Source organism: Entelurus aequoreus, linkage group LG04 (assembly GCF_033978785.1).
Source record: "Entelurus aequoreus isolate RoL-2023_Sb linkage group LG04, RoL_Eaeq_v1.1, whole genome shotgun sequence".
NCBI lineage: Eukaryota > Metazoa > Chordata > Actinopteri > Syngnathiformes > Syngnathidae > Entelurus > Entelurus aequoreus.
In genome coordinates, this window is record NC_084734.1 from 8,953,213 (window position 1) to 8,965,241 (window position 12,029).

Consider the following 12,029-nt stretch of genomic DNA (forward strand, 5'->3'; position numbering starts at 1 on the left):
TACCCAAAATTCAAGCATTTTTCAAACCTTGAAAACACAACATTAAAATCCAAGCATTTTCAAGGTTTTTAAGCACCTGTACGAATCCTCTTACTGTATGTACACTGCAAAAACTGAAATCTAAGTAAGATGAAATATCTCAAATAAGGGTGATATTTGCTTATTTTCTGTCTGATAAGATAATTCTTCTCACTAAGCAGATTTTATGTTAGAGTGTTTTACTTGTTTTAAGGGTTTTGGTCCTAAATGATCTCAGTAAGATATTACAGCTTGTTGCTGAGATTTGATGACCTATATTGAGTAAAGCATGCTTGAAACTAGAATATCAACTGTTGCAAAGCTGTGTCATCAACACTCACAAGTATAAAACTACTTTTTAAAAATAATAATTTCTTATTTCAAGCATGAAAAAAAAATCATGAGTTTGACACAATAAAACAGATGACAGCCAAATTGACTTTGCTGTTTTATTTTCAATGAAAAAATAGAAAATACGTACTCATATAGTAGTACAGTTGGCACAGTACAGTAAACTGACAGTTAATATTTAAACATTTAACATTTGACATTTCAAACAATTTTGAACAGAAATAGTTCATGCACATTCAGATAAATTCCTCAAAATTACAATTAAATTTTTTTTGGCCGGGGGCCGGGCTGTATATATGCGCACTAATTGACTGAAAGAGCACGAACTTGGCGCGATGATGTCATGTTATCGATGGAAAAATGCATTTTTAGACAATATGATTTGCCTGAGCGGATAGTAGACCCCGAGAGTAACAAGCGCTTACCTTGTTGCCTTTCCATTAAGAACAATAAATCAGTTTTTAGTATAAGTTTGCTGGTTTCAAGAAATGTAATGCCGAGCGCATATCATTGTGTCAAGATAATGGCACTAGCATTTACTTCATTTAAGAATATTTTTGAACATATTGAGAAAAAAGGTCTCTTTTTTTTCTACCAAGAAAAGTGCACTTGTTATTAGTGAGAATATACTTATTTTAAGGTATTTTTGGGTTCATTGAGGTTAGCTAATTTTACTTGTTTTGGAAAGTCTTGACAAGCCGAATTTTCTTGTTCTATTGGCAGATAATTTTGTTTAGTTCAAATAAAATACCCCTCATTTTTGTATTTTTTTTCTTGTTTTTGAACACTGAATTTTTGCAGTGTAATAGTATGATTTCACTACTAAACATATCAATCTCCTTCGGCAATTGCCGCCACTTAACCCACATAACACTCCTTTGTTACCTTTATCTTTGTAAAGTTGGGAAAGTTTTTGTGGCGTTTCAGCCTCTTTCGACCCGTACTTATCCCGGATTTTTGACATTATCATTCCATTCACGTTCACCGCCATGTTTACAAACGCTTCCCTCCTCCATGGCTGCACATCTTAGTACTAAACACTTTATACGTTTCCATCCACCAACTTCAACCATGCATTAAATTGATCGTTCAGGAGACTCGAATCGTTGAACTTTTACTTACCCATCTTATGCAAGTAGGGGTGTAACGGTACACAAAAATTTCGGTTCGGTACGTACCTCGGTTTAGAGGTCACGGTTCGGTTCATTTACGGTACAGTAAGAAAACAACAAAATATACATTTTTTGGTTATTTATTTACCGTACCAAATTTGTAAACAATGGCTTTATCCTTTTAACATTGGGAACACTATAATAATTCTGCCCACGTTAATCAACATTTAACTGCCTCAAGTTGTTGTTCAGATTAAATAAAATGACAAAACTTTTCTTCTACATATAACAAGTGCAACATCAAACAGTTTCAAGTCAACTCATCATGCTTAATTTATTACAGCATTTGGGAAGCCTGTAGTTGATTTTTATTATGTAAATGTTATATTTTTATCAACATGTGATAGCAGGGACCCTGCAATTCAAAACTAGGCTACTGCATTACTAATGATTTATGTAACTATACCTGAAAAAATAGTACAATAGCAATAGGAGAGACTATTCATCCCTGAACACCATGGAGTTCATGTAGGCTTAATGATGCACTTACATTATTATATCAACTATCAGAGACAGAAACTCTTCATTTAACATAATGTCCTTTTTTGCTGCTTCAACACAGCTCAATCAACACAGAAAAAGGTAAAGTGAAATTACAGACAGACAGGGCTTTGTTGTCCGTAACGCACGCACCTGTTCAATACAAATACACGTACCGTTACACCCCTATATGCAAGTCATTTGGCTTTGCTGTGGGCTTCGTTAAGTTTTCTCCGCTGCTATGCTAACTAAGCTGTCAGCGCACAGCAATAGCTGCTGGGGTTCCAGAAATTTTGACCGAGCAGCACAGTTAGTTCCGCTGTGTAGTTACTTTATAGCATCCTCAAAAATAGAAATATTTCAAAGCGAGACTGAAGTTTATGCACGTTTTAAATAAAATGAACATCAATAGATTTTTAAGAGCTTTCAAAATTGTATTTAAGACCTTTTCTGATTTTTAGACATTTTAAGGCCTTAAACTCAAATTATCCCCGCGGATACCCTGGTTCAGTTGTAGACGTTTTAGATGCACGTATGCTAACATTTGCCCTGTTATAACATCAGAATCTCCTCAAACCCATCAGGACAAAATTACAAACAATGGGCCGCCAGGCTTTCTGCTCGACCGCACCCGAACTTTGGAACGCTCTCCCCGACCATCTTAGAGTACCACAGTCGGTCGACCGTTTTAAGAAGGGACTAAAAAGCCACCTTTTTAGCACAGCTTTTATCTAATTTCTCTGCCTTCTTGTTTTTTTCCACTGCTTGCCAATCTGTTTTATCTTTCATGTTTTTATTTCTATTTTATCTATGTTTCTGTTTTATCTAGTGTTTTTCATGTTTTTATTTCTCAGGCATGTGATTTGACCACAATGAAAAAGACTGAAAAAATTTCCGGGGGTCTGGGGGAAGCTCCTGGTTTTTCGCCAATTTAACATGCTAAAATTAACAAAGACAGCACCATTTGAAGAAAATATTTTAGTGTTTAAAGACATGAAAACATCATTAATAGAACATACATAACCCAATTATCTTAATGAATCACTGTATATGGTTCAGTCCCAACAGTATTTAGTCACTAATATTTACATCTTGTGTTCATTTCACATCCACAGGTGTCACATTGATCAGTGTTATTATCTACAGTTTATTTACAGTATTACCACATTACTTCAGTTCACTTCACACATTAGCTTTCTCGGAGAGCCCTAACATGAGCTTTCCTTGCAAATTTATTTAACAAAATACCAAATGTAAACATTTCATTCTTTTCGCCAAAATAGGATATAATTCATGAAAATAATTAAACATGTTTAGTATTGTTTACTCATATTTGAAAATAGGAAATAATAATAATGTGAGGACACTGACATATTGCATGAAACAAGTGTGAAAATATTTACCTTCAAGATTGTTACACCACTGACAATAGTTTCAAGAGACTACATAAGAACTTAATATTACAAAATAGTATTATATGCAAATTTATTTCAAATAAATTGTTAACTGGAATCAATAATGCGACTCTTAGAATTTCTGTAATTTCATAATATATTTTCACGTGGCTTTTTATATTTAGAAAACCCCATTTATATTTCGCAAAGCAATAATTGGTTAATATTTAAAACAAACATGCGTATTTCGCAAGCAAATATTTTTTAGCTTACCTTAATATTAACAACCCTGTCTGCAACTGAAGTGGGTTGTTTGGGTGGATCTTTCCTCTCGATGTCTACGGCAGTTGTCGATGTAAACAAAGGATGAAGTCCGTAAGGTTTGCTCACTTTCGGTTGACATCCAAAAGTACCAGCTAGTGAAAAGTTGGTTTTCCTTGCTTCAAGTTGTTTCATATGTTTTTGGCGTTTCGCATGTACTTCCAAAGCCTTGAAACCTCGTGATCCATAGTCAATATTATCATGACACCACGTGCACAAAACCTTTCCGGGACGATCGATTTTCCGAATAAAATCACCGAACAAAGTCGTAACTTTCTTCTTCCCAACAGTATCAGTGATTTCCCTTTCCATCCAGTCCCATCGAAACTTATTTTTGACATGTTTATCAATTTCTTTTACTCGTAAAGCGTCCTTTCTCTCGAGAACCGACATTGTTTACGTATGGAAAATGGCGGTAATAACCATTATGAATGATGACGTTATTAACGTCATCATTCATAACAGATGTCCTGATTGGTCACAAGGAACATATCGACCAATCAACTACGGCATAATATAAACTACATCTCGAATCTTGATTTAGGGTCAGAAAAAAAAAACGGAAAAACGGGAGATAATTCCCCCCCCCCCGAGATTAAAAAAGACGGAATTCCGACTTTAGACGGAAAAATCACATGCCTGATTTCTATTTTAATTTTCTATTATATATTCTAACTTTCTATTTTATTTTATTTTTTTAATACTTTGTAGCACTTCCTGGTTCTCCCCATGACTGCGTGGGTTCCCTCCGGGTACTCCGGCTCCCTCCCACCTCCAAAGACATGCACCTGGGGATACGTTGATTGGCAACACTAAATTGGCCCTAGTGTGTGAATGTTGTCTGTCTATCTGTGTTGGCCCTGCAATGAGGTGGCGACTTGTCCAGGGTGTATCCCGCCTTCCGCCCGAATGCAGCTGGGATAGGCTCCAGCACCCCCCACGACCCCAAAAGGGACAAGCGGTAGAAAATGGATGGATGGATATTCTAACTTTCTATTTTTTTTTTTAAATATTTTGTAGCACTTTGAGATTTTAACAAATCTAAAGTGTGTTACAAATGTAATTCATTATTATTATTATTATTATTAGAAGTGACTGTAAAAAAACATGTTTTGTGGTACTGTAAACGCTGTAGCAGTCTCTCTATATCCATCTCTAACAAGCACACCGACTACAGGTAAGGATGATACTCGAAACCGGTTTTCCCGGTTGTTCGATAAGAAAAGAACCGAGTTCTCGGACTCGAATCCCTTTTTGAGAACCGGTACCCGTTATCGAGACCACTATAGTAAAGAAAAAGAGTTGGTTCTTTATTCGAATCCCTCGGAACGAATCCCGTCCCGACCAGAAATGTTCCGTGTGACATCACAAGAAATGGCGTCACGTAGCTCAGTCATTAGGCGCAGATAGGGAAAGCAGGAAAAAAAATGGACGGGAAAAAGCGCTCCAAGGTGTAATAAAGTTCAAAACAAAAAGGTATAATCCAATGAATAACTTTACTGAGAGATTTGAGCAGACTACAAACACATGACGAACACTTTTACCACCAACCGGAAACATAGCAACCAGGCTAGCAACGCACCTCCTTTACGGCAGCTGTCGCAACGTTCTTAAAGCAACCGCAGCACATACATATATATGACATCTCCCTTTTTTTACTTTTGTTTTTCTTTACTTGTAAACTAAACCAAATCACACTGTATATGTGTTGTCTGTCTAATTATAAATAATGCAGACGAGGCGTGTCGGCTGAGTTCTTGACGTTTACTTTCACAGCGTGCTCATAACCTCATTCATACGTGACGACATGCAACACTTTTCGGGGCTACCGCGCATGCTCGTCACTCCCGTTGCATGCTGGGTAGTGTAGTTGTTATATTCCCCAGCTCATAACATCTTTCCCCCTATAAAGAAATAATGTTAACCCAAAAAGTGTATTTCTTTTTTTAGCTTTAACTTTTCATTTTTTTATCAATGTAACCACATTTGCAAACAACTTTTCTCTTCATAGAATTTTCTTTCAATAAAGAAATAAAGTGCAAACATGTCAAAGCATCATAACAAACAGTTATGTCAAATAGCAGCAGAGGTGCACTTTTTGGAGAGCTGTATTATTTTCAGTTTTGTGTCCAAGGGACTGATTTTATTTAACACTATATTATTATTTATACACCTATAGTGATCACAGAGACAGGTTGTTTTTGTGTTACTGTATATATTTGTTTTTCTGAAAAATCCCACTTAATATACTTTGGGTAACAACAGTCAATATTTATTTATTTTATTTTATTTTTTTAGGGGGGTAACAATCAATATTTATTTATTTATTAGATTAAATTGTTTTCTTACATAATAAAAGTGAGCTTTTGTTAAACCAATTATTGTGTGTTTTTTTCCATATACAACAACCTATCTGGACTCGATAAGAGAATCGATAAGGAATCGGTTCGATAAGAGGATTCGATAATAGGCTCGAACTCGATAATTTCTTATCAAACATCATCCCTAACTACAGGTGTATTTATATTATAATATGAATTCAAAGGCTGGTACTTCGCCGACACTGATTGTTATTACTGCGGTACTCTTGTCTTGTTCTGTATATTGTACAGTATTTTGTATATTGTACAGGATTGCTTATTATTTTTATCAGTTTATTTATATTCTTATTTTTTATCTTTATTACTTCTTGTGTAATTTCTTTCTATCCCATATTTGTTTCCACTACCGCACCTTAAAGGCCTACTGAAATGAATTTTTTTTATTTAAACGGGGATAGCAGATCTATTCTATGTGTCATACTTGATCATTTCGCGATATTGCCATATTTTTGCTGAAAGGATTTAGTATAGAACAACGACGATAAAGATTGCAACTTTTGGTATCTGATAAAAAAAAGGCTTGCACCTACCGGAAGTAGCGTGACGTAGTCAGTTGAACATATACGCAAAGTTCCCTATTGTTTACAATGATGGCCGCATGAAGTGAGAGAGATTCGGACCGAGAAAGCGACAATTTCCCCATTAATTTGAGCGAGGATGAAAGATTTGTGGATGAGTAAAGTGCAAGTGAAGGACTAGTGGGGAGTTGAAGCTATTCAGATAGGGAAGATGCTGTGAGAGCCGAGGGTGACCTGATATTCAGCTGGGAATGACTACAACAGTAAATAAACACAAGACATATATATACTCTATTAGCCACAACACAACCAGGCTTATATTTAATATGCCACAAATTAATCCTGCATAAAAACACCTGCGTGTTTGTTATGCTAGCTCCTAGCTCCTCTGCTAGCTCCTAGCTCCATAGAACACGCCAATACAATTCAAACACCTGATCAACACACACAATCACTCAGCCCAAAAGACAGTTTACCTAACCCAAGGTTCATAAAGCTTATATATTTTTAAAAAGTTACGTACGTGACGCGCACATACGGTCAAGTTATCGAATGTTTAGCAGCCAAGGCTGCATACTCACGGTACCTGATATTCAGCTGGGAATGACTACAACAGTAAATAAACACAAGACATATATATACTCTATTAGCCACAACACAACCAGGCTTATATTTAATATGCCACAAATTAATCCTGCATAATAACACCTGCGTGTTTGTTATGCTAGCTCCTAGCTCCTCTGCTAGCTCCTAGCTCCATAGAACACGCCAATACTATTCAAACACCTAATCAACACACACAATCACTCAGCCCAAAAGACCGTTCACCTAACCCAAGGTTCATAAAGCTTATATATTTTTAAAAAGTTACGTACGTGACGCGCACTTACGGTACGGTACGTGTTATGCTAGCTCCTAGCTCCTCTGCTAGCTCCTAGCTCCATAGAACACGCCAATACAATTCAAACACATGATCAACACACACAATCACTCAGCCCAAAAGACCGTTCACCTAACCCAAGGTTCATAAAGCTTATATATTTTAAAAAAGTTACGTACATACGCAAAAAAAAGCCAAAGCTGCATACTCACAGTAGCACGTCTGCGTCTTTGTCATCCAAATCAAAGTAATCCTGGTAAGAGTCTGTGTTGTCCCAGTTCTCTACAGGCGTCTGTGTATCCAAATCAAAAGTCCTCCTGGTTAGAGTCTCTGTTATCCGAGTTCTTCCATCTTGACTGCATCTTTCGGGAATGTAAACAAAGAAGCGCCGGCTGTGTACTGTTGTGGCTGACTACGTTCGAAAAATACGTCCATTTCGCACCGACAACTTTCTTCTTTGCTTGCTTGGCTTCCTTCTCCATAATGCAATGAACATGATTGAAACAGATTCACGAACACAGATGTCCAGAATACTGTGGAATTATGAAATGAAAACAGAGCTTTTTCCTATCGGCTTCAATGTGGAAGGCATACCCGTGTTCGCCGGGCTACGTCACGCGCATACGTCATCCGCAGAGGCGTTTCGAACCGGAAGTTTAGCGGCAAATTTAAAATGTCACTTTATAAGTTAACCCGGCCGTATTGGCATGTGTTATAATGTTAAGATTTCATCATTGATATATAAACTATCAGACTGCGTGGTCGGTAGTAGTGGGTTTCAGTAGGCCTTTAAATTGGAGTCCTTAATCTCGTTATATGCAAATATGACAATAAAGTCCATTCTATTCTTCTTCTATTCACCTCTAATTTGGTTCAATTATTTTTTAATCAGTACACATTTTGTAGTTAGTTAAGAGGCAATTGTTTGCATATGAAGGCATTGAATTAAAGCTCATTTATGTCTGAATACTGACCCAAGAACCTTTGACCTCCTGGTAAATCTCGTTGAATTCCAGTGTGTCTCCCATCTCGGCTCCAGGCTGATGCTCTGAAGATAAATAGAATACACTTAGACACATATAGAAGTCTTTTTTAGACAGCCGCAGAGGAGATTGTGTTAGTTGTTGAATAACAGTGAAAGGAAATGAGACATCTTTACAGGCCACACGATATTAATGACTTGGGACTTTGTTTCAAGTTTATTAGTTTCTTAAATTCAGCCGAGAGCACCTTCTCATCTTAAGAGTAGTCTTTAAACAACATATAGCCTTTAATTTAATAAACGTATACATACAGTATTAAACAAACTTATTCCTGCGACTCCCGACAATAGCCTAAGCTAACTTCCACCGGGGTGCGCTTCATTTTACAGTTACGCCGTTGCCGTTAGAATGCCTGCTTGCTTTCGCACACAGGGGCGCTTAAGCACCGCCCGGTTTAGACACCGCGCGCGTAAAAACGAGCGCTGCCAGAGGGCGCAAGGCCGGTGTAAAGACATGAAAGTGATGCTTATCCTGATTTAAACTACGGACGTGCAAAGGAGGTAAAGACAGAACAAACATTGCGCGTTAGTTACAAAGATGATACATTTGTCTGCGATTTACCATCAAACGTGAACAGTGAAAACTTCAAATCCTACTGTCAATGTGATGAGAAGGTCCGCCTGTTTCCCGCCTGTAGCATCTGGAGCTAGCCCTACGTCACAGGAAGTACTTTCTCCTATTTACTTCCGGTATCACGATGAAAACGGTTTAAAGTAAAATATGTATTAATTTGCATTAAGAAAACATTGTCTCACGTAGTTATCCTATATTTGACCAGGCAATGTTTTGAAGTGATTTTTTTTTTATTTAAAGTTGTATGTTAGTCGCGATGTAGTCCTGTATTGCAGTAACCACGTTTCCCCGCTAGATGTCACTAAACCCTTCTCATGTAAATACATCACGATCACGTTCAATTTGAAGAGATGTACCAATGTTGATTGTTTTCAATATTTTTTGTATAATTATATATATATATGAAAATATATGTATATATTTTCCTATTTTTTGACAATTAAAAATGTACAAACGTTGACTTTTTTTTCTATATTTTCATATATATATATATGAAAATATATGTATATATTTTCCTATTTTTTGACAATTAAAGATGTACAAACGTTGACTTTTTTTCTATATTTTCATATATATATGAAGATATATGTATATGTTTGTGCTATTTTCTAACAATTAAAGACGTACAAATGTTTATTTTTTTCTATATTTTCATATATATATATATATATGCAAATATATTTATATATTTTCCTATTTTTGACAATTAAAGATGTACAAAAATTTACTTTTTTCTATGTTTATATATATATATATATATATATATATATATATATATATATATATATGAAAATATATTTATATATTTTCCTATTTTTTGACAATTAAAGATGTACAAACGTTGACTTTTTTTCCTATATTTTCAAAAAAATACGAAAATATATGTACATATTTTCCTATTTTCTAACAATTAAAGACCTACAAATGTTTTTTTTTTTTCTATATTTTCATATATGAAAATATATTTATACATTTTCCTATTTTTGACAATTAAAGATGTACAAACATTTACTTTTTTCTATATTTTCATATATATATGAAAATGTATGTATATATTTTCCTATTTTCTAACAATTAAAGATATACAAATGTTAATTTTTTTTTCTATATTTTCATATATGAATATATATTTATACATTTTCCTATTTTTGACAATTAAAGACGTACAAACATTTACTTTTTTTCTATGTTCTTATATATATATATGAAAATATATTTATATATTTTCCTATTTTTGACAATTAAAGACGTACAAACATTGACTTTTTTTTCTATATTTTCATATATATATGAAAATATATGTATATATTTTCCTATTTTCTAACAATTAAAGACGTGCAAATGTTTATTTTTTTCTATATTTTCATATAAATATGTATATATGAAAATATATTTATACATTTTCCTATTTTTGACAATTAAAGACGTACAAACATCGACTTTTTTTTCTATATTTTCATATATATATGAAAATATATTTATGTATTTTTCTATTTTTGACAATTAAAGATGTACAAAAATTTACTTTTTTTAAATGTTTTTATATAAATATATGAAAATATATTTATATATTTTCCTATTTTTTGACAATTAAAGATGCACAAACGTTGACTTTGTGTCTATATTTTCATATAAATATATATATCCATCCATTTTCTACCGCTTGTCCCTTTCGGGGGGGGGGGGGGGGGGGGGGCTATCTCGACATCAAAATGAAAATATAAACATGTTTACGCGCAGAATTAAGTGGCTCTGCTTTAATTACTGCGTACATTTGCAACAAAATAGGCCAACATTTTCCATATTTAAGACTCAGAAGATTAAACGTAACCTATTATAAAGAGCGATTATCACTAAATAGTCCTTTGCTGCAAGTATCTGTACTATGTATATTGTAGAAAAGTTACAGAATAAAAAAAAAAAAACGACAAAAAATAACATTGAAGAAAAACAGGATTACTCTAGTCCAACACATGCAAAAACTCCCATATGGGATAATGCAAGTCTTCTTTTAGTCTATTTCACCAAAAACACGCATCTTCCCAAGCTGTGTTTTTCCACCTTGTCAGAACCCTTTGACTGGCTAAAGCATCTTTGCTTTTTGGGAGGTCTGGTGCACGGGGGCCGGCTTGTTTTCCATCCTTGATTATAATCAGTTCCCATAATTCGCAGCCTGCATCTACATTCTGCAAGACAAACCTGCAGGCTGAGCTGGAACATACTAGTGGAACATCCCTTTTGTGTGCTGCGTGGGGAACCGCCTATGGAACTTGCATGCACAACAAACGCAAACAAACAAAATACCATTTTCACCTTCGTTGTGTTGTCGAGAAAACAACCAGAGGATTTATTATTTTGTAACTAAAAGTGGATTACGTTTTTGCATTGTTTTTTTTTTAAAATTCAATGAATAATTATTGCACTGGACAAAAAAACAAACAGTAATTATTTCCCATGTAAAGCACTGCTTGTCTGTATTTTTTTATACTCCATTATTCCAGTTAAATCAACATTGAAAATGGAATTTTTCTTGATTTGGACATTCTGTACAATTTCATGCCACATGAATAATTCTGCAAAAAGCAGTTTTGTTCCTTTTGTTGACATTATTTTCTGCATTTTGTTGCATGGCCACGTTCAAGTCAACTTAGATGTCCACTGTTCATCTTTTTTATTAACTATTGCGCCATTTGGATCCTTGGAGGGTTCACACCAAACGTGCCAGTCCAAACTTGGGCAAAATAGGGCCCTCGGGCCACATGCGGCCCATTAAGATTTTCAATCCGGTCCACCAGACCTTCTACATACTTTTTTTTAGACCTTTAACATCAAAACTGTCGCTGCCATTATGATGTGCAGTGCTGTTTTTAAATGGTCTTGAACTATAGAAAGTATTTC

At 34.9% G+C, this 12,029-nt stretch overlaps 1 protein-coding gene across 3 annotated transcripts in view; it reads right to left on the reverse strand.

The window, feature by feature from the left end:
• Nucleotides 1-9,230, reverse strand: part of LOC133647725 (FACT complex subunit SSRP1-like) — a 45,952-nt gene extending 36,722 nt beyond the window's left edge. Inside the window, exons 1-2 of one of the 3 annotated variants that reach the window (XM_062043409.1) lie at nucleotides 9,155-9,230; nucleotides 8,490-8,563 (exon numbers count right to left, since the gene is read on the reverse strand). In XM_062043409.1, coding sequence (XP_061899393.1) covers nucleotides 8,490-8,543 — 54 coding nt within the window. In that variant the 5' untranslated portion in view covers nucleotides 8,544-8,563; nucleotides 9,155-9,230. Of the gene's footprint in view, nucleotides 1-8,489; nucleotides 8,564-8,809; nucleotides 8,881-9,119 lie in introns of those variants that run through there. The other 2 variants (XM_062043408.1, XM_062043410.1) reach the window with 2 other exon arrangements.
• Between the last annotated feature and the right edge of the window lie 2,799 nt (nucleotides 9,231-12,029).